The sequence below is a fragment of the Perca fluviatilis genome, chromosome 10 (genome assembly GCF_010015445.1).
Source record: "Perca fluviatilis chromosome 10, GENO_Pfluv_1.0, whole genome shotgun sequence".
NCBI lineage: Eukaryota > Metazoa > Chordata > Actinopteri > Perciformes > Percidae > Perca > Perca fluviatilis.
This window is the reverse complement of record NC_053121.1, coordinates 28,539,312-28,562,764: the sequence shown is the minus strand read 5'-3', so window position 1 is coordinate 28,562,764 and position 23,453 is coordinate 28,539,312. Positions and strand designations below refer to the sequence as shown.

Here is a 23,453-nt window from a genome sequence, read left to right as displayed (position 1 = left end):
AAAGGAACCGTCACACGCGGGACACGCCGAAAAAGGAACTGCAACGCGCGGGACAAAGGTACTGCCACACGCGGGACGCGATCCCGGTCTCCGGTGTGAAAGCCCTGTGTTCACAATTTCGTGTTGTCCACAACGTAAAAAACGAGAAAAACGTTTCCGTGAACACGTTCAATAGATTAAGAATAACGTGTACATTTACACGAACTGCCATGAGACTGGGCTGAATAATGCCCGAAATGATACCAAAATCCTACACACTAGTACAAATAGGTTATGCATTCATAAATGATGGATTGGAAAGTTTGTAAGTACACCAGAAGTTTATGAACACTTGCCTGTTGGCTTCTGCTCTCTGCTGTTGCTGTTGCTGCTGCTACCTACAGAGCAGTAAGAGTGCTTAGGGACATCTACAAATTACAACACCGAAAAGAGATAACAACAAAAATATTTATTAATTTAACTTATTTTTTTAAAGTAGGTGCTGTAGTATAACTAGCAAGTTATAATTGAGGTAAGTTCTGAGACATTACCTTATTTAATCATTAAATTAATAAATATTTTTGTTGTATCTCTTTTCGGTGTTGTAATTTGTAGACGTCCCTAAGCGCTCTTACTGCCGGTAACAATAGCATTAGCAGCAGCAGAGACGAGAAGCCAACAGGCAAGTGTTATTTACATAAACTTCTGGTGTACTTACAAACTTTCCAATCCATCGTTTTATGAGTGCAATAACCTATATGTACTAGTGTAGAAGTTTGGTATCATTTCGGGCATTATTAGTAAATTATCATTTACGAGATACAAACGTGGATCCGTTAGCGCCTGCACTAAGCTATTCAGCTGATCACGCTAACTCGTCCAATGTTAGACCCAGCTGAAAAAAGCTTCTGGGGGGGTTGTTTGGCTTGAGGTCATGGTGCAAAGGACCTTAGGGTGAAATTACTCCGAACCATCACTTAGCATTAAGGATCCCACTTTAAGTTGAGGCATCTCTCTGAAAAACAACAACAATAAAAAGTTTTTCCGGTGTGAGGAATGATCAAATTACTACATGAGATCTTCATTGACAGTTGATCATTGTCTACAGAACCAACAACAACCCACTGTCTGTATTTCAACCAAAACAGCCCTAAGGATGGATTTAAATACTGTAAAAATACTGTGATCATTTTCACATAACAGGATTTACAGTTATGTGAGCCATACATCTTAATTAAGATTCACCTTTAAGACTTAACAGTTTGAGGATAAATGTGATGGATTCACTACTAGAATCCAGCCTATGATTTTTTATTAATTGTTTTTTGTATCTCTAATACTTACTATGTCTTATACTGAGAACATTAATGTACAGTGTAATCAAAGTATTGTTGTCAACTAGTTGGCTCTTTTCCCTATATGGTTTTTGTTTAAGAAATTCATATTTTTCTCAAATTTCTATCAAACCTCTATTACTGTACCTTTGCGTTATAAATAAGCATTTGTAGGGGGTCAGGATATAACGAGCCAATGTAGCAAGGTTCAATGCAGCTGAGTTTCAACAGATTTCGTTAAACAGATCCAAGCGTCCATACTAAAAACATCTCAATGAACAAAAAAGAAAATCACAGCAAAAAGAAATTCAAAATATGCAATTAAGACACTTCGTACAAAAACAGTTTTATATTGAGAAATGCCCAGTCCTGAAAAGTTGTTTAGGTTTTCTTTATACAGTTTACAGTTACGATTACACTCAGGTTACATTGTGAAAGGCTCAACAATGTTTTTTGTGATTGTTTCTAATTTATTTGGATGGTCACTTGAGACTTCAAATACCTGCATGCATGCATGCTTTGACAGGATAATCTCTGCTCTTTGTAACAGGACCCATGGCCTGATACTGCATGTGTTTATTGTTGACATTTTAAATTAATGTTGACTTCTTGGCCTGACCTCTCCTGGAAAAGCTTAATAACTCAATGAGACTTTCACCTGGTAAAACAAAGGTTAAATAGAAATACACAGTGAATACTTCGATGTGTTGCACTACCATGATAATGAAAGTTATTTCACTGATTATTTTTTCAAGAGATTGTTAATAATGCCCAGAAAGCAAAAAGAAAGAAGAATTATAGAACTCTTTAACTTTAACATGAAGAAACAATGAATTTGATTCAAGGATGACAAATGAATCAGGTATGGGGCCTCTGTGATGTTTTCTCCTCCCTTCCTGTTCTGCACATTTCTTTCCCGTCTCATTCGACACTTCCACAGTCTTCGCTGATCTCCTCTCTATTTTCTCATCTCGTCAGTGCGGAGCAGCAGTGAGCTCAACACATCTGTCAGCAGCTCAACTCTGTGTCATGCTCCTCCTCCCTGCTTCTCTTCATCTTTTCCTCCTCAGTCTGTCCTCCCCATCTTCCTCCCCTGCAACTCTTCAAGTCAATCAAATTCACAGGAGGAAAAAAACAGTAAAAGCAGGCTATAATCTCTGAGATAAAAAGAAAAAAAAAGAGAGTTAAATGTCAAGGATGAAAACCACCCGGGAAAGTCACATATTTGCCTTGTACAGTATATTTTATCAGGCCAGTTTTTTCCTCTCGCAAATCAAAAATGTAGCATGTAATATGTCTTAGCTTTAAATCTTACATACACCACCTCTGCTATTTATCACCAGTGAAGTTTACCAGATGTAGAGAAATCCACCAGATCCAGGATTTGTAAATCCCTGGGTTGGGTCATGTAGTAATATAATAACTGTTGACTTTGCAACAATTTCAAAACCGCAGATTCCTGTGAGGGATTTTGCTTCTCTGTATTTCTTCAGTGTTTCTTTTCTCAGACTTATTTTCCTTTCCCCAGTCCCTCAACCCATTGTTCAATCTGCAACACTACAATCCAAAAAGTTATGTAACAGTATTTGCATAATTAATGATCCTATGATGGTCAAAACAATCAATACGTGGGGAGGGGGGTCGGGGGCAAGCAAAGCAATTACAGAACATGGGTAGATTCTGGGAAAAAACCCAATCTGTTATTTCTTTGTTACTTTATCTGTATTTGTAGCTCTAAAAAGTGGCGTTCAAATGACTATGGAATCTAGCAAAGTAACAATGGCATTGTCATATTAATAAATGCTTGTTCGCTATCCATCATTCAGTGATGAATTGCAAAAACGGAATTGGACTTGAAGCCAGTTAATTGAACCTATATTGTTGTCAACACGTGGTGTCTGGTAGGTCATTCCCTGGTAAGACCCACTTCCAGACAGGAAGTGATGTGCTTCATGTTCCTAGCCATGTCAACACATGCTTCCTTGGAATAAACAGAGGAGGAGTTGGATTGGCAGCTCAGGATTACTCTACAGACCTATTGGACAGAGGCACCCAAGGGGTCAGGGGCCCCTCAGCCAGATATTTTTTTTATATAAACAACGGATCACGTGACTACATGTAGAGTGAAAGGGGCTGCTCGTAGTGACTTTCACTAGTCACTTTCCCTCATTGTATTGCTTTTACTTCCTGCTACTTTAGTGTTTCGGTTCACTTGCTCTCATCATCCCTGTTTCGAGCAGCAGAAGGCAGGGGTTTCCAAAGATAAACCCACTGTACACTAGCTGCTCAGCACCAAATGGCAGACAGATAAAGTTTGCGACTACGTGGTGAGTAAGTGGAACATTTAGCAGCTATAGAGTCTGATATTTCCCTCAGGAGTTGGTGGAAACCAAGTCAAATAGTGAATATTTGAACCGAAACTCCAAATGAATGCTAATGTTGCTCCGTGTCTGCTGGAGGTGTAAATTGTTAACTTTTTGCTAACTCATTAGCCATATCAACGTTTTACCGTGAGAACGTTGTCGGCTTGTTCTATTGCCTTTAAGTGGCCGAAAAATAAATGAAAACTGCTTTAACATGTCTGTTGGAGGTTTAAAGAGCCAAGTCAAAAGTAAGGATAAATGCCTGCGCTGTGACACCCACAAATACTCAAAAGAGCAGTATAAGGATTTTTTCACAGTCAGGCAGTCTCTGAAAGCAGTGCAAAAACACCAAGCAAAGTTAGAATAAAACAAAACATGTTAGAGAAGAATATGCAGAATATATTTTTGTCTATTATCATCTTATTCTGTTCACATGTCCTGCTCTGTTGCCACCTCCACCCTTTGCAGTGCCCCATCCTTTCAACACTGGTTTTCTTTCATCATCTTCTTCCCCTAAATGAGTCAGAGAGGGAGAGAGAGAGATGCCAGGCCTTCACACCCTCCATCTGCACGCACTGCTTGTCCATCTGTCATCTATCCAGACGGAAATGTTGACAGATGAAATGCCGACTGCAGCTCTCACAATTGAAGGGCTGCAACTATTTAGAGGACATTCACTTAAAGACAGTCCTACGGTACTGTGAGGTATTTTGCTGGACTGGAATGTCTTTCTGTGATGTGACAGAGAGAGGTAGAACATTGATTGATTGATTGATAGATACTCAGAGATAAATATCTTGTCTTACAGATAGTGTCAAAATGTATCATCTTGCTTGGTTAGATTACATTTTAAGAACAAAGACAATAATACATAGATTTACCTTTTCTTTTAATGGCACCAATAAAATGATTACAGTTGGAGAAAATAAAATTTTAACCTAAATGACAATGACTGTACAAGATTGTCTATACCAAGATAATCGATAAAATGTTGTATATTCTGTCAGCATGTATAAATACAGTATCTTACAATGACATGAACATGGTATTTGTTTCATAGCTTACATTACAACCATAACACAAAATCCACTCATGCAGTATAATGCCCAATTATATGAAAAAAAAACATGTTTAAAAGAAAAATAAATTAGAAACACACTTTCTTTTTGAATCTTGAGACAATTCACAATGTTTAGTGGGCCAATGTGTTGCTAGAACTACTGTATGGTCCAAAGTATTCTCACTAGATTATCTAACACTTACTATAATTTCAACACTAATGTCATTCCGTGTACATGCCTGTGGTAAATGCACATACACAGTCTGTCTACTGGCAGTCCATTAGCTTTAATACAATAAAACTTGGTTTTGAAATGTGTGAAATGAATGTGTGAAATGAGTGAAAAGGTTAACTGATCAGACAACAGTTTTTCACAGAAAAACAAAGCACTAATTGTGGAAAATGTTACTGTTTGGAAACATTTCCACCCCTCCAACATTGAAAGAAAAACTTTACAATTAAAGAATACACTCCAGCTGCTCAGGGTGACTTTCTCAACAGATGTTTTTAAATAGACGATGGAAGGACAAAGAATATTACAGAGGAAGAAGACCTATCTTCAGTTAAAGGTGTTAGTGAGGGAAATCATTTTTGATATATGCTTATTGTTGCTGTTCTGATGTACTTTAACATCTAATAATGTTAATGTTATATGTAATTTAGTTGTTATACAGGTAAGGAGAGAGGCCACTATGCTGGAACGATGAACAAGAAAGATAATCCATATCTGAAGCCTGAAGGTTTTATAGCCTACACCTTAAAAGTCTTGTTATTCAAAAAGTGAAATAATACAAAGAACTTCACAGGTTTGAAACTAAATTAAAGCAAAGAAAGAAACTAGAGGCCTGAACAGGACATAATTTCAAAGCTTTTCAGGGCAATGATAACATACCAATGATTATTATAAAAAATGGGCATATAAGAATTTTTCATGTGTATATTTGTTCATTTTCCTACTTGAGTTTTAAGATTTATGTGCAAAAATACATGCTTAAGAACGTCCACGTGTAACTAAAGTTAATTTCAATAAATCACTTCCCGTCTCACTGTTGTATTTTGTCCTGAAGGTCTGCAGAGAGAAACTCACTTGTGCAATCAACTACATGACAAGCTTAATTTTTGTTTAAAGTTTTTTTTTTTTATATTTCAAATATATATATTTTATTTTTAAACATCTTTGGACACGCGACATTGCACACGCGAGTGTGCCATTCAGAGAGTGCTGTAATGTAAAGCAGCTGAAATTTAAATCGTATCTTAGCATATAATTTTACACAGTTTTAATATAGTGGTCAGATTTATGAGCACACACAAGAACAACAAGATGGAGACCTGAGAGAGCGAAAGAAAGTCTGATGTAACTGGCTGTGTACTGATGAGGTTTGTTGGGGCTGGTTTCTAATGAAGTTTGGGTGATATGAGAGTAAAAGAACAACTAACAGTCATTCAAATACAGTACATGAACAAACCAAGTAACAAGAGAAGGTGAGAATCAGTATGTCTCTAAAACACACAAGAAAAAAGCCAAAAGGAATGAAAACACGTGTGGAGGTGTATTATTGGTGTGTGGGGGCTTTCAAATGGCATTAACATGAGACTGAATTGTAATCAAATAGCATGAAATACTTAAAAACCACCTGTAAATGCATTTAAAACACATTTGCAGATGTCATTATTGAAAACATATCTTAAGGTGGCAGTCATACTAAAATGATTGACCACCTTAAGAGATGTTTTCAATAATCTGCAGACGAGTGAATCGAAAGAAAAACTCAAATATCCCAGACATGTCTTTGAATGTATCAAGGAACTATTATAATGAATTGCCATTGTACAGCACTGAGAGCAGTTTATGTACTGCTGTAGTAATCAGCATAACGTTCTGGAGCATATATGGCTCTACATTTTTGTGATAATGGTATCTGTTTTAGTTTAAAGCTACATTCCATTATTTGACCATTTTAGCATCTAAAATGCAGATGAAAAGGCAAAACATTTCCTCTTTAGATAAAAACAAGAGACAACAGATGAGTCCCTCTGCTTCGTGGCAAACCATGTGTGGAGAACAGAGCACATGCAAAGCCCGTTCCATTAATCTTGAGGTCATATTGCGAGGTGCTTTGAGAAGAAAAGTTGAGTTGAGTTGAGTTCCTCTCTTTTAAGCCCTCTAAATCTCAAAACAGATTAACAAGAGTCTGTGACATATCCAATGATCCAACAGTGATCCACCAAATCTGGAAACAATTCTCATAAGGCACTAATTTACACTGAGGCACTGTTGATGATCCCTTTGCACTGTTGGTTTTAAGAGGTGAATGCATGACATGAGAACAACTGATATCCTTCATCCCTCTCTTCTAAAGTCAGCGAGCATCAAACAAAGCTGAAAAGGCGACAATGCGAAACAGGAAATGCCAACTGTCTCCAGGAACTTAAGGGGCAGAAATGGTCAACAGAGTGTACTTGGACAGATCTAATGATTGCTTCTACAACTGTGGTCTGGAGGAGCTCCTTGGTGCAGAAATCCCACTGTAGCGTCTGCTAAAAGCATTCTACAAAGAGAAATCCATGCATACCCAGTTGACATCCGCTCTTTTTCACACAGTACCCAGACAGCAGCTGGACCTTTCTCAGAACAGTTGGCGGTCCAGCAGAAGCAAAACCCAGCAGCCCTCATCCTTGCAGAGGGTACTGATACAGTGGGAGTTTGCCTTAGTTTGTGTTTCTAATGGCTCAGTTGGGCTGATGCCTGAGATATACTCTGAAATTAAGCTATTACATTACATACATGCTAAATTGTTCTTTATAGATTACCCAGGATGAAGTAGCGTGCTAAATGCTATATAATTGTATTTCACTATAAACATGAGTAGCTATAGTTGTAGGTGAGCTGTATTTCTACTGTTACTGAGGAGGTTGTGGTTGTGTTCAAAGTTAAATAACAGATAAAGTTACCTTGAAACTGCAGAGTGTATTGTTGCTTGAATAAAGCCTTTGAGCAAAAAAAAAAAAAAAAAGGGATTGAAAAATCTACAGAAAAGATTTGTATATAAAAAGAGCTTTGAATAAAACACGTTTTGGGATTTTTCTCTCATAGATTTCACTGGGTTAGCTAAAAATACGGATATTTGTCTTCTTTTTATACATTCTTCATTGTTTGTGTCTTGAATAAGTCTGTGTTTACACAGTAACGTGGCTGCAGCAGAATGAGGAAGAGTTGCGTGACTCCATGTTTCTGAATATGACTCCACATGGTGTCTTGCGTGTGGCTTTCCTTGTTCATTGCAGTGTATGTCAGCAGCTAGTATGGCCTGTTGTGAATAAGTCTGCATGCACAGGGACATGTTCATGTAAGAATTGAATGTGAAACACCAAAGCGTGTTAACACTGGTAGTGAATGTGCTGGTGCTGGTGCACTTTCCCGTCCACGTGTGAATGCGTGTGTGTGTGTATATCCGTGTAGATCTTCGGGTAGACCTTGGGAGCCAATCCACTGCCTCCCTGAGCCAGGAGCAGCTGCTGATGGGCAACGTAGTCTTCATATGAAAGACAATCTTTATCCCCGTTGGCCGTCTGAGGAGGCAGCGCTGGGCATGCACGGTCACGACTGGCTGCAGGTGGACGCTGGGCAGGGGGAAGACCAGAGGAAGATGGAGAGGAGCAGGTTCGTTTTGATTGGCAGAACCAGAGGAGGGCGGTGCCTAAGATGAAGGCGACCCCGGCTGGTATTCCAATAATGACGGGCCAGGGGAGGCTCGGGGATGTTGCTGTGAGGACAACGTTGTTTTGGGGCTTCAGATCTGCAAAGGAGCAAGAGAAAATATGTCAGAAAATATGACAGAAGACAGAATTGTCAACTCATTACACTCAATCAACTCGTTTCCATCTTCAGTGTGACATTGCCTTCACTCTTAACAATTTGCAGGGGTAGGGAGGTTCGATTTTCTCTATACCAATGTATCTGCCTGAATCTAATGTCATTTTAAGCTGGGGTTATAAGAGTGGAGAACTACGATGTTGTGCAATATTGAGACAGCTTGACAAGGCTTGAATGGCAACAGCTTGTTAAAAGTGTTAGTCCCGCCCGTGGAGCTGATTGGCTAATCGTTAGTCCCCCCGCAGCGCTCATTGGATTCATTGTTTTTTAAAGGGGCGCTATGCAGTTTTGGCAATTTCTTCGCTTTTTGCTCGCAGGTTTCTCTACAGAGCTCCCCCTACAGCTTCGGAATAGCTATTTGGCAACACTGTGTAAAAACTCAGTCTGCCGTTTCCTCTTTCTCTGTTCCTCCGACAATGCTTTCCTAGCTTTCTGCTTCTATTCCGAAGTTGAGGTAACTCTCGAGATAGAGCCTTACTTTCTTTTTTGATACAGAGGAGTTATCAGCACTGTTACGTTTCTCCTCCATGTTTCATTCATAAAATAGTGATGCCGTGGCAGCAGGAAAGACGAGGATACAACAAAATATATAGTTTTCATACAGACTTTTGTATACATTATATATTCTAGTGTATTATCATAATTTGTTTAACATGTACAAATATTTTTTTTTTTACCTCAACCTCAAACCAGATAAAGACTTGCGCCCCCCCCCTGTGATCTTTGCCGCCCCCCCTGGGGGTGCCCGGACCCCAGGTTGGGAACCACTACGCTAGATGAATCAGTCAACTCAGTGGAGTGGGCAGATTCAAAGGTCTGGACACAGGCAATTAAATGTGACACTTGGTTGGTTTGTTGGGTGGGTTGAGCAGCATGCTGCCAGTGATGGCAACATGCTGTTGGCTGGTTGTTGTAAGCTAGCAGGTTAGTAGCTGATATTATAGAAAGAGGTGTTTGATTTGTTGCTTTCTAAGGTAAGGTAGCTGAGGAAGATTGTTGTTGTTTTTATAGTTGGCTCAACATGTTGTTAGCTGGTAATGTTATAGACAGAAGTGTATGCTTTGTCAAGCCAATGGAGCCAGACAATGTCGGTTAGCCTATGAGTATCTGCTCTAAGAGCAGATACTATAGATAGTTACAACACCCTCTGATCATAATGGAGTACAACAGGAGCTTACTGATGATATATTTCAAGTTAACAACTCAACTGGGAAGACTCTAGAAAATGTATGTAATATAGGCCAGTATTGGTAATGTGTAATATTTTTATGTAACTGGTATTAGCACCTGCACCAGTAGCAAAACAACTTTTTCGGTTAACTGCCTTCAATCAAACCTGCTGGTCAAGTATTTTCATCTCTCTCAACTCTCTGTGTGTGTATGCTGTGTGTGTATGTATGTTAGCTTCTCTCCATTTTGTCCTCTGACCTGGTAGCACAGTCAAGTAGGCACTCCTGAAGCTGTAGCCCATAGTATTGGCTCCGAGGCAGATGTACATGCCGGCATCCTCCTCCTTGGCTCTGGTTATCAGCAGCTTGTTAAGGTAGGATCCGTCAGGACGCGACCAAACCTCCCCTGTAGGCAGGACCACAAAGCGGTGGTCTCCAACCTTTGAATAAAATCATACAAAGTTTATTGAATAGTTCAGTCAAATCCCACTAGTTGATTTGCCTCAGAGATTTGTGTTTACATGTAGCAGTGTGCTTGTTTGTACCTCTATTGTGGAGTTAAATTTGTTCTCATCACCAGGTTCGACTCTTTTAAGCCACTGAATAACCGGCTTGACATCGCTGCGGACTTTACACTGGAAAGATGTGGTTCCTCCGTAGTCCACGGTGGTGTTGACAGGGTGAGTGCCAGTCAGAATTGGTTTAGAGTTGGTACGCTCTGAAGAACGAGACAAACACATACACAAAATGAGAAAGTTGTTACATTTTATTTCAGTTGACAAAGTGTGAATAGAAGAAATAGCTTGATTGTTGTATTTTGTAAACTTTGTAAACCCAACAATCTTGAGAGAATATAATATGGTTTGCAAGCATTATTTGAACAGTATTTGCTTTATTCAGCACCACATCCCCCCTCTCTGCTGAAGGTACACAAACAGCTCCCTTATCTTTAGCGCCTGCCTTTTCTTTCTCAGTTTATACAGCAGAATAAACACACCTGCAAGAGACATTCAATAGTCTCTTTTTTAGTATCTGTTAAAACGATCTCACGAGAACGTAGCCCAACAAAATTAACTTGCAGGTGTATGTTTTTACTTTCAAAATATGTTTAAGACTCTAAGAACCCTTTGCAATGCTAGCTTCCTTTTCTTTGTTGCTTCTAATGCATGTGCAGTGTTACAGACAGTGCTGCACAGGATTTCCTAAAAGCTCAGGGTGCTATAAGTTATAATTATTTAAACCTTAAATATTTTAATGTACCGGTATGTCCTAAAGACATCTGGTAAGCATTGCTACCTACAATGAAATGCAAAGGAACCACACGTGCAAACATCACTGCCAGAACTCCGCTAACATATGGAAAGAAAAGGCAATGATCAAGAGGGATGCCGAATGGTGCAGGGGTAACATGCATTTAATGTATCTCAAAATTATTATAATCCCAGCTTTAAAAAGGACGCTCTGAGTGCTCATCAAGCAGGTACAAACCCATGCCATCCAGATAAATGATCATATTTAGAAATTATATTCCTGATGTACTACACTCAATTATCTCTATTTATGGATTATATATGTTTTGTGAGAGCTTTACTGGGTTTCTGTCTACTACTCCTTTTTTCCCAATTTTCCCAGCCATGAATGACTGACAGCTGAGTGAATCTCTACTGAGAGAGAAAATGTCACATTTGACATAAGCGAGCAGCGGTTTGATTTACTTCCTTTTTGTGTGTGTATGTGTGTGTGTGTGTGTGTGTGTGTGTGTGTGTCTTCAGGAAAGACTACAGCTGTACTTTAATGTACAACAGATGTGGCGAGTAAAGCGAGAGGAGCTGGTCTGAGCTATCACAGTCAGTAACATACAGTTCAGCTCAGACTAACAAATTCAGCTCGACCAAACAGCTTAACATTAAATCACCCAGCGTCAAAACAGCTTTTGCAGCCTTCCAACAACCTAATACATCAGAAAACACTCACAAATCATCATAACACACACATTCTGCTCTCAACAGTAAAACTAGACCTTTTTTAGACTGAAACTGCAGCTGGCTCACTTTCCAAAATGAAAAACCTGCTGAACATTACTCGCTTGACTGGTGTTTGCTGACAGGGCTGATGGTGATCAATAAATGCCACTGAATTTTAATCAAAGACAAAAACTTTGATAACTGATCCATATCTTTGAGGTTGAGCATCCAGTTACTCACGTATGACTTCCACTTTGTAGGTGGCGTTGATCTCTCCTGCTCTGTTGGACACGTGGCAGGTGTACTTCCCGCTGTGCTTCGGCATCAGGTTCTTCAGACTCAGAGTCCACTTCTTCTTCTTTCCTTCCCCTTCTCCTCCTCCTTCAGCGTCCTCGTCCACTAGCGGCCGACTGTCCTTGAGCCAGACGATGTCGGGGCGAGGATTACCGCTCGCTGTACACTTCAGACGCACTGAGCTGCCCACTGGGCGAGCGATGACGCGCTTCCTCATCTTTGACGGCTGGGTGAAACGTGGACGTACTGCGAGTGAAGAAAGGGAGAATTGTAACTGTAATTAGAGATCTAGTATTGGAAAACAAGCTCTTCTGCTAATGCCTGCTGGTAGAACATGGGGGCTTAATGTAAAGTTACTCTGGATGAAACTCCAAATGCAAATGTGAAGAGATAAATAACACAGACATTTTCCTCACTCTCAGTCAGCCACAGATGGAAAAAAGAAAAGGAGAGAACAAAGGAAGTTATTCTTTAGAAGAGATAAACGGCTCACAGAGAAGTTTTATATTTACAAGCAGTGATCTGTTCTTCAAACCAGTGGAAAGAGAACAGATTGGGCAATATTGTGGAATTCATGAAAGAGTATTATAAGAGTCTTTTATGAGAAGTAAAGAGCTATCAAAGCCACCTTATCTGGAGAGGCCACGGCACAAAGGGAGGGTTCTGAATTTTTTCAAGCCTCATGAGCTACAGTTTCTATTAGCTCTTCACCTCCAGTAATTGTAATTCATTTATTTGATCAGTTACAGTGCACAAAAAACATTAACAGATGTCTTGTGCCAAGTAACCATTTCTGCTTTCTCATCTTTTAAGATTTTCTTTGTATTTGTTCTTAAAGCCCTACAGCTAATCTACAGTACTGTCCACCTCATACCTATTTGGAAATGCTGAATACCAACTTTACCTTTATATTAGATAAAATTCACATTATTTTTCTGTCTCTTTTAAAGAAGTATGAAAGAAGAGAATGAGAACTACAGTTTGGATATACATACAGTACATTTCCTCCAGATGTCAGGATGGAGCACTTTGCATTCTCCAAAGGGTTCTCTGGAGCTGTTACAAACTCTCTTGTTGCACGTTTGTTTGGCTTTTTGAAACTATTGTTTCCTTGTTGCTCAATCTGATCATTTTATTGGTTAAACCCCTGTTTATGCATGCAGACATCTGCAGCAGCTAATGTGATAACAAATTCATTTTCTACCCCATGAAAACTGTGCACTGGTGTGTAACCTTCGACTACACACAGTACATTGATGCCTGGTGTGAAAAGATGTCTTTGTTACAACGTACTGACGTCTGTTTCCACAAACTGTTTTTAAACAAGAAAATGAATTAGGAAACAGTTGAGTCATCTCAGTCTGCAGAAAATTACTGAATTTTTAGGACTGAATATGAGACTTGGTTACTTGTTAAGATGCACATTTTTTGCAGTGTTAAGGAGCGTCCGACAGGCTGAGGTCATTGCCACAGGCAGTGCCAAGAATTCCATGTTGTGTTGTAACATCATATGGCAGTGTGCCTCTCGGTATACACAACCTAATTTGCTGTAATAAACCTAATTGTTTGTTTAAGAAAATGTTTGAATCACTTCCTCTTCTCCCTGACACAAAAGACTCACATGACCGGGAACCTACACACAAACACGCGCATATACTTTACACAAACACGTACACACACACACCATATTCCTTATTTTCCACTGATTCTGCACTTCTGGCCCCAGGGTTGTATGCCTTTGCTGCTCTTAAAAAGCCACATATTTGGCCTTGAATCATGCATCCATGAGATCACACAGTAAAACCTACTAGACATCTATGTAACATCACTGCAAATATCCACTCATGAATGCATATCCGTGTCACAAGTCATAAAAAGCCAGACAGTGACTTAGCATTACACCAAACATTCATTCATTCATGCAAATCCCTTCTTACGAAACATAAAATGGCCAGTTAACCCCATACACCTATTCAAACAGCCACATCCCTCCACACAGTTGCATGACTTAACCCCATGCAGCCATTCAAATACATACATATTCCTTCTCATGACAGTCACCTAACCAAACCGAATCCCATGCATCTATTCATACACAAATATCCCTTTAAAAAAAACACAAAAATTAGCGAGCATGTGAAAGCAAAAAAACACTATCCACTAGGGAGGAAGGAGAGGAAATCATTCACAGGAGCGCTTGATTTTACAGCCATCAACCGGGGAGATAATTCACCCTGAAACTACTGCAGTTGTGCCTCTTTCTTTGGATACAGTTATTATTCTAGCTCTGAGTAAACAAACAAGGGGAAGAGTTATGTGACGGGCTTGCGATCTAAAATGTGGAGATTTCACTACAGCGAGATCACTCAGTGGAATATACTGTAGTTCTCTGCTGAACGACAGGAAGCTGGGCAGGATGACAGAACAAACATACTCAAAAAGGGGGGTATGGCTGAGAAAAGCTAGAAAAGCTACTGGACTACAGCTGAACTGTGACCAGACTGAGTCAATAGATCTAACAGAGAGTGTGGGATAAATATAAGACAAGTGATTAATACTGTAGTTTAATGTTTTGGCAACGTCCAACTTTGATGATTACTTACATTCTACTGCACTGGCTTAGGCTGAAATTAATTGAGAAGAGGAGGAAAGAGCCAAGGCAAAGGTCAGCTGATGAGACTGGAGAAGGAACAAAATTGTACTGCAAAGTGCTACTTAAATTATCTGATTTATATTGTCTAAGCCGAACCAAATCAAACAGAAGTTAAGGAGAAAACAGATGGAAAGAGAAAGAGCAAAGTTCAAATCAAGGTGAGCACATACATACAGACAGACAGACTGACAGATTGCTAAAACACAAATAAAACTAGAGTGACGGCAGAAAAATTGAGAACAAAGAGATCAAGAGATGGAGTTAAAACAATAAAATAGTAACGAGGTAAAAAGAAAAAGAAAAAAAACAGAGCGAAAAGAGTAGCGAGGGCGAACTAAGGGAGCGGTGATAGAGAGAGGGAAGAAGGGAGAAGGTGAGAGCCAGAACGGGCGAAAGGGCAAGCTTGTTCTGGGTCTCAGGGGCCACTTTAACGCCACACTTCACAGTGTAAAAATACTGCTGACCCTCCGACTGACCGCCTTTGATCGGACAGTGTGTCAGAGACACTGCGTCGTCAGACAGGCCTCATTCAAATAAACAAGGGGGCTGTGTTTTTGCACGCAGAGCTAAATTCAGTTTGAACGCTGGCCTTAGCTAAAGCAGATGAGTATGTACGTTTGGTTGTGTGTGAGCAGAAAGAGGCAAATAAATAAAGAGAAAGAATGTGTGTGTAAAACAAAGAGAGTTAATGTTTGGTGACATTTGAGCGTGAGTGTGCATGGACATTTATGACAGAGAGAGAGAGAGAAGAAGAAGAGATGGAGAAGGGAAGGAAAGTTGGGTAAAAGGATAACAAAAAGCAAAGAAAGAAGGGTTAGGTTACATGACGGGGGGACCGGGGAGACTTGGGAGGAAGGAATGTGTCCCACCAAATCACACCTCACACAAATAGACTGCTCTCCACTCTGTCAGAGCCAATTATCTGAGCAAACAACCACCCTGATGATTGTGTATTTGTGGGTCTGTGTGTGGGCCTCACCTTCTCCCCTCTGACAATGTGCAAGGTGTTTATTGCAAAATCTGCTACTGTGCTTTTTATGTTACACACTCTCAGCTATCTAAAGTGTCACGTCGAGTCTAATGTTTTTATGCATGTCGTGATGCGATCAGAGAAGCTGTGAGTGGTTACCCAGTTTCCCGGCCAGCTCTGGGGCGTGTTCAGAGTCACCATTGGCCGTCCCTGCTCCACCTCTTGAACTGGAGTCATCTGTTGACAGAGAGAGATTGACAAGAAGCATCATTAGTGAATTGACAACTTCTAAATAATTGATCATGAGTTATATACAGCATTGCCAAGCTCTAAGCATCAGACAAACACATATTCATTTGTACTTTCAATTGTCAATGCTGAATTGTCTTGATGAAGTCATGATTTCTACACCCAGTTGTTGCTCCAAGTACAATAAACATTAATCATTTGCACAAAGCTCAGCTGGGTATATGTGGTACAAAAAAGAAGACACGAAGCCTCACAAGTGTATGGCAGTTAGGACAGATTATTAAGAAGGAGGATTATTTTCTTAGCATCTGACAGATGTTTTATAAGAACCAGCTGTTTTGCTATGAGGTCGTGATGTATTATCATTTGTCGAACACAAATTCTAGATATCAGCGCTGCTCTCACAAATTGGATGCAGATTGTTACAAGTTAGGGATGTGGTTACGCAGAAGCATCACAGTTTTCACTTTAACATTTAAAAATATTTAAAATATACAGGTTGTTTTAAGTAAAAACCCTGCAACAGTAAAAGTGGGAAAACATAGTGGTTAGAAAAGCTGTGGGAAGTCTGGTGGAAAGGTGAGACTCAAGTGTTATAACTTGCAGGAAAGAACTCACTTCTGGATTTCAAAAACTTACTTTCCATCCATGACTCTGCCCTCAACACCCTATCATGCATTTCAAATTGTTCTGCATTGGACCAGCTTCACATTTCTTGTCAAACCAGAAAACCAAATGACAAATAGCATGATCTGTCTGTCCTCTAGTGTGACTGAGCCAGAGACTTGTTGCTACGGTGACTCACTGGTGATGAAAGCTGTGAAATATAATGCTACAAATCTCCTTACATGCCTCTACCCTTTACCCTAAAATGTGTGCCCTAAAATGTTTTATTTTTTATTTTTTTATTTTCCACAATCTACCTTTCAGGGAAAAATGAAATGGTCCAAAGAACAAATACTTTTTTGAACACCTCATACTGTATGTGCCTATATCATACTCCATAGTATCGTATTGCTTTACTTTACTACACACTGGTGTATCAGTTTCCCTCCCTCAGCATGTCATCCCACTTTGATTATCAAAAAGATACAAACATCTGTCTGAACCTTTTCGCTAGGAACCGCTTCAAGATGGAACCAATGTATCCGAGGGGCCCTTTAACAGGGAGGTGGGGAGAGCTGATACAGTGCAATATCAGGCCTGTCAAACACGTGGGATTTTGGGGGGTGGGGGAGTGGGGGGTGGTTAACTTGGCTTGAACCTGAAGCTTCAACTAAAACCTGATGGTAGTGATGGAAAGAAAGAAAAAAATTAGCCAAACAGCCTTGGACCACCTGCACAAAAAAAAATGAGAGTGCATGCGTAATTGTAAATGCATATGTTTATCATGCACGTTGGTACATATATACGGATCTGTTTGTGGATTTCAGAAGACCACCTTAAAGCCCAGAGTGTTTAATGCAGCGTCAAATGTCTTTAAAGCATCACTATTTGGATAATGGAGTGAAAGACACATTTGAAATGCAAATACAAGGCATGACCTGCATCCTCGGGGCTGGTATTAATAGCGTGCAGGCAGGCTACGTGTGTGTTTGTGTGTATCTTGTGTGTGATATGAATTCCTCTATGGGTGTGTCAGTGCATGTGCGGGTGCGTGCGCTCTGGCGTTATTTAACTAAGTGGTAACTTGAGGTGTCCTCCTTCCCTCCCTTTGAATCTCCCTTCATCCCTCCCTCCTGCCACATGCGTGGCGTGTTCTGAGAAAGGGCAGTGCGTTTGAAGCCAAGCGGCATGGGGGTCTGATCTGAAGGGGGACATGGTTTAGCACTCTTAACAGCTAGCGAACCCTCCCCCAGGCCTGGTACGAGCCAGTAAACCTTACTTGGCAGACCTCCTACGGACCCACTCACAGAGGGGGGCTGGACCGCTTTGCCTGTACATACAGTGCAGCCATACATGCAAAGTATCATCAAGTATATCAAAAATGTAAAACATATATCTTTATACCTGCTGTATAGTGTGATACTGATGCAGAGTCATATCAGCAACAGGCAACAGAAAATCTAATAACACGTGATGTCGCACAGACGACCAGCTGACTCCTCTATTATCAAGAGGAAGCTTTCATCCAAAGATGTTCAGAGAGCAAACTGACTGTGTGGTCTCAGTAGTAGCGTTATTAGCGTTATTAACACCAGACTCTTGAACACTGCTGAGAAAGCCATTATATGTGTTCTTTTTAAACTGTCTCGTCCTGACTTAAACTGTAGTCCATTTTACATTTTTCTTCAATTCTGTTATACAAGTGCAAAGTTGCGTGTGTGTGTGTGTGTGTGTGTGTGTGTGTGTGTGTGTGTGTGTGTGGGGGTAGTTTTAATGTTTTACTGTTTGGTTCAAACTGAACACATAGACTCAAAACATATTCCCTCCCTGCTTCAGCTGTTTTCAATAAACAAAAGGTTTTCTTCTGATCCCGTTCCACCTTCTAATGTTCAGCCAGATACTTTGGCTGGTGATTACAACAACAACTCCTCACACACACACACACACACACAACACACACACACACACACACACACACACACACACACACACACACACACACACACACACACACAAAAAAACACACACACACACACACACACAAAAAAAAAAAAAAAAAAACACACACACACCAGCTACATACTCAAAAGAGTCCTGAGGTGATACTTAGAATCAGTGTCAGGGCCGATGCTGGTGTATTTTAATCATATCTGCTAAAATAAAGCAGATCAAAAGCAGATCTATGGATGTTTTGTCAACCTCAGCCTGCTAGTTTTGCAGAGCTTCTTTCCTTTACCACAGCCAGGCTCTACAGTGCAGTAATGTACTGCATATGTGAGTGAAAATTAGAGTGTGTGAATATGAAAAATTATTTGGGCGCATCGGTAGGTGACTCTGAGTTTGGACACTGAGGTTTGCAAAATACACGACCAGAGATGCTTGTGAGTGTTTCTGTAGTTCCAACAAATCCAACAGAGTGATACCTCTCTATCTGATCATGTCACATCAATTTCAGGAGTCACATTCTCCCACTTCATATTTTATGTTATGTTATCAATGACTTAGGCTTATATAACCAATATCTTTTGGAGGTAACTTTAGGTATCGCATTGAATCTGATTCGGTATTCGGCAGATACCTAAAATTAAAAGACTCAGATCGGAATCAGGGCCAAATATTTTTTATTGGGAAATCCCTACATGACCTAGTCCAGTTAAGTTAAAAAATAAATATATACTTTTGCCATAATGTATGCTTTTGGACCACATGTTTCTGATTAATGTTTTTCTTGTCTTTGCTCTTGTCCCAGATGTTTCACCTTGAAGTTGCACTTGCAGAAGATGTTAAAGAATTTTTTATCTTTTACAGTATGTAAAGGGAGTGGCAGTTCAAGTCCCCGTACGGACCGAAGTGAAGACTGGTATCTGGAGAGGTGCCAGTTCATCTCCTGGGCACTGCCAAGGTGCTCTTGAGCAAGGCACCAAACCCCCAACTGCTCAGCGGTGCCTAATCCAGCAGTTGCAACCCCCTCACTCTGACATCTCTCCATTTGGGCTTGTATAGGACCTGAGCATGTGTGTGTATTTCAGGCCTGTGTGTAGTGTGTTCTAACAGAGTGAAAAAAAAAAAAAATTCCCCCCTGGGGATCAATAAAGTATAAATTATTATTATTAACCATGACGATACAAGCATTGACGATAAAGACACCAAATATTTCCCCAAAATCCATGATTCCATACAGACTTAAATTTTGCAAACAGGAAATAAAACATATCTGCCATACTTCTTTTGTCATTCATGAGTTTTGTGTTCTTTTCCTTATTTCTTTATTTATTTTATTCCAACCTTCACTAACTCTCTCTCCTCACATTTGTGCTTTCTGTTTCATTTGCTGCCTCTTTTCTTTTTTGTTTCTTTTCTTTTCATCTACGGGGGGGGGGGGAATGGTTCAACAGTGTGCTACATTTCACACATTTACTGGCGAGGTACCTCTGTGTAAGTGTATGTGTGTTTGTATAACCCCTTCTTGTATTTACATTTACGTCTGTAGCAATAAGGCAGCAAGTGGACATGAGCACGCTCAGAAATATGAGTCCTAACAGTCCAGTGTGTATGTGTTTAAGTGTGCGTGGTTGCATGTGTGAGTGGGTCCAGGGGGGCAGTGTTTTCCTAAAGGGTCATGTCCTTCTAGGTTTTAATATAGAGACACTGGATATGTGGACAGAACCTTTGTGTGTGCATGTGTTAAGGCTGGTTGTTGCAGCATCAAAGCCAAAACCAGGCTGATGCGAGTTTGTGTATCTGACAAACCATGTAAACCACCGTTAGTCCTCTAAAACTGACCACGGTCACAGTTTCAGGCTTTACACAGGCACAGCTTGCCTCACACTTTATCCACACTTGATGTTTTTACTTCATAATTCAGACAGGAACTACCGCAAGTGAACACATTTTACATAACTCTAGAAGAAGACGCATTGTTTAGTTAAAGCTGGGTCCTAGGAGAGTTTATTTTTGCTTCAGCAACAATAGCTTGCTTTAAATATCGCAGGGGATTGCAGTTTGACCAAAGTTGAGTTTAACTCAATTGAATGGTGTGTAAATGATCTGAAATACCATAAAATAATCTTAAATCTTCACATAGATCCCAATTTGGCTCTAATTTGAACCTGATAAACTGCTTAAATAGGTCAATTTTTTCAAGCAAGTTATCGTACAGTAAACTTTTTTCTTTCACTGAGGTTCATAGTTCATTCTTGATTCTGGGACCAGCAGTTTTGAAAACAATCCCACCACAAGGTCCATTTAGTAGCTGAAGCTTTCTATCTACACTTTAAGGACTTCTCATCCATAATCCTTTCATCACTTCTAGAGCAGGTTGTAAAGATACAAACAACTGTAAGCTGTAAGCACTTTAAGCAAAGGTTGTATTCTTTTACTTGTTTATATAATTATACAATATAATAATCAGAGTTGATTTATCGATGCATCTTTAAAAAGGGAATGTCTATCTCTATCTAATCTAATCTTCACTAAAATAATGTTGTTTTTACCTGTACATAAAAGTTTTTTTTTTTTAAAGTTAGTTTGGTCTGCAAGAAAACCAAGATGTCCGAGGACCTCATAATCTGTTTAACAAGTGACCTCTGGTAGGTGTACCACAGAGATTGTTGGACTACTATATCAGAAGAGCCTGGGCAGCAGGATAAGAAAATAAATGTTGTATTTGGGTGTCAGACAGATGAACTTTAGAACCCCGTTCTTTAATACAGTTTTGCAACGATCCTACTATCCTTCTCCCCAACCCGTCTACTGTAACAACCAGCAGAAAAAAAAACAGCATTCGTCCTTCAGCAGTTTGTTGGCCTGTCATTGCACTAACCCCCTGCTAAAACACACACTGTCATTATAACTCCATCAGTTCAATGATACTCCGGAAACAATGAAACCACATGTATCTTGGGTTATAAGCCCATTATTGCTGCTGTTGGAATAACACGAGAGATTTAAAAAATTTTTATACTGGAGGGGTTTTGTTTGTCGGCCGTTTGTCTGACACACATGCTGCATTAAACTCCATGTTCCAAACATACTTTTCTCTCCAGCCACAGTCACTTTTAGGAACATTTATTTGAATTCAGTTGCCGAAAGTTGCAACATTACACACAGTGTTATTGCAAGAAATGGTTAGATTAACGTGGTTTGGCCCCAGATTCAAACAGTAATACTGTATATTTTCTGTGGAACCTTTAGCAGCTCATGTAATCCTCTGTGGACAGTAGGTGTTTAAGGAGCCAAATCACCAGATAGTACAGTGTAAAACAGTAAAGTGTTTTTATAATTCACAAAAAAAGAAATGAATAAAAAGGTTTTGTCAATGATATTTCACTGAACTAAACTGGAGTTCAGGGACATAATACAGAACATTTATTAACAATAAGGGAATATTTCATCAATTAATATAGCAAACCAAAACACACTCAAGGTCAAATTAAATAGTTTTTTTTCTGAAACTTTCAATCTTATCAAACTATCTCCTTTAATAGATGAAGTTGCTCTGTTATCATAGAGGTGGCTCTGTCTTTCTCCATGATAACTGTGCAGATTCCTACCTGATGAAGACTGTGTGATACAGCTGAAAGCTCAGGAAAAAAACAGTGAGTGGACCTCGACTTGGGATTGTGTTCTCAAACTACTTTTTCTAGGGTGAAGAATGAACTATTGTGCTTTCGGATAATGTTATTTAGGGTTGAAATGATTAGATGATTAATCGAAAAGGTGACTGGCTGATTGACTCTGGAACAATTTTGATCATATATCGAGCAAAAATGCCCAAAGTTAGCGGCTTCTCTCTGTTTTGTATCAAAATGTAATATCTTTAGGTTCTGGACTGTAGATTCTACAAAAAAAGCAGTCTGGAGACATCAAAACACTTTTCAAAGCATTGTTTTAACACATTTTAGACTAAATGATTAATCAATTGATAATATATAATTTTTCTTCACAATATATAATGTTTTAAGTCTTCTTGGACGTTAGCATTGTCTAAAAATGTATTGATAATGAAAAGAAAATCCTTAGATGAAACCATAGTCTATATTGCCGCCAGGAGGTTTTGGGCCGCATTTTGGGCTGGATGTCCCTCACCTTCCACTTTCTTTGTGTTGGCATTCTAAACGCCGGTCAATTTGGAAAACATCTTCCAAACTAGAACCGACAATCAAATTATGTTTATCTTTTTTTTTTTTTTTATTTGCACACACTCGACAGCCATTTTAATTCCAGAGCTTGCCTCCCTACGCGCACATGTTCCACTAAGACAAGTTCCTTCCCGAGACTATTTTGCATAAGAAGGTTGTGATTGGTTTAAAGAAATGCCAATAAACCAGAGCACTTTTTTCTCCTATCCAGTTGTTGTGTGGACTAGCAAGAAGTTCCTCTGCAGCGCTGTGGAGATAGGTCTGGCAATGCAAGACTATTAAAAACATAATATTATTGTGTTTTTAACTTTTTTTTAACTTAAAGTTGCTGTATTCTTAAGAGAAAACGACAAGATGTGTGTTAGTCCACACAAGCATCCACGTCTGCACACGTGTACTACAGATCCGTTGTACACACACACACACACACACACACACACACACACACACACACACACACACACACACACACACACACACACACACACACACACACACACACACACACACACACACACACACGTCACTGTGATTTACACTCTCCTGTGGAGAGGCTGTGTAGCCTTATGGAAATCATTATAACCTGGGCTGCTACATAGTCCTCCATTAACAGCATGAGAGAGAGACATTGAAAGGGGCTGCGACGGAGAAAGAGAGGGAAAAAGACGGGAACTGACTGACTTTTAGAGGAGGTCAAGAGGCAGCAGGAGAGGGATGAAAAGACAGAGTTGGAGAGAAAAAGGCGACGGTGCAGAGTGAGATTTATTAACTGTAACCGCAGAACAGACAATCGTA

At 39.7% G+C, this 23,453-nt stretch overlaps 1 protein-coding gene across 1 annotated transcript in view; it reads right to left on the bottom strand.

Annotated features, from left to right (window-relative positions):
- Positions 1-4,548: 4,548 nt before the first annotated feature.
- The window catches only part of fgfrl1a (fibroblast growth factor receptor like 1a), a 74,540-nt gene continuing 55,635 nt past the window's right edge, over positions 4,549-23,453 (bottom strand). The window contains exons 4-8 of the mRNA XM_039813969.1: positions 15,823-15,900; positions 11,987-12,286; positions 10,328-10,500; positions 10,042-10,222; positions 4,549-8,536 (exon numbers count right to left, since the gene is read on the bottom strand). Coding sequence (XP_039669903.1) covers positions 8,118-8,536; positions 10,042-10,222; positions 10,328-10,500; positions 11,987-12,286; positions 15,823-15,900 — 1,151 coding nt within the window. The 3' untranslated portion in view covers positions 4,549-8,117. The remainder of the gene's footprint in view (positions 8,537-10,041; positions 10,223-10,327; positions 10,501-11,986; positions 12,287-15,822; positions 15,901-23,453) is intronic.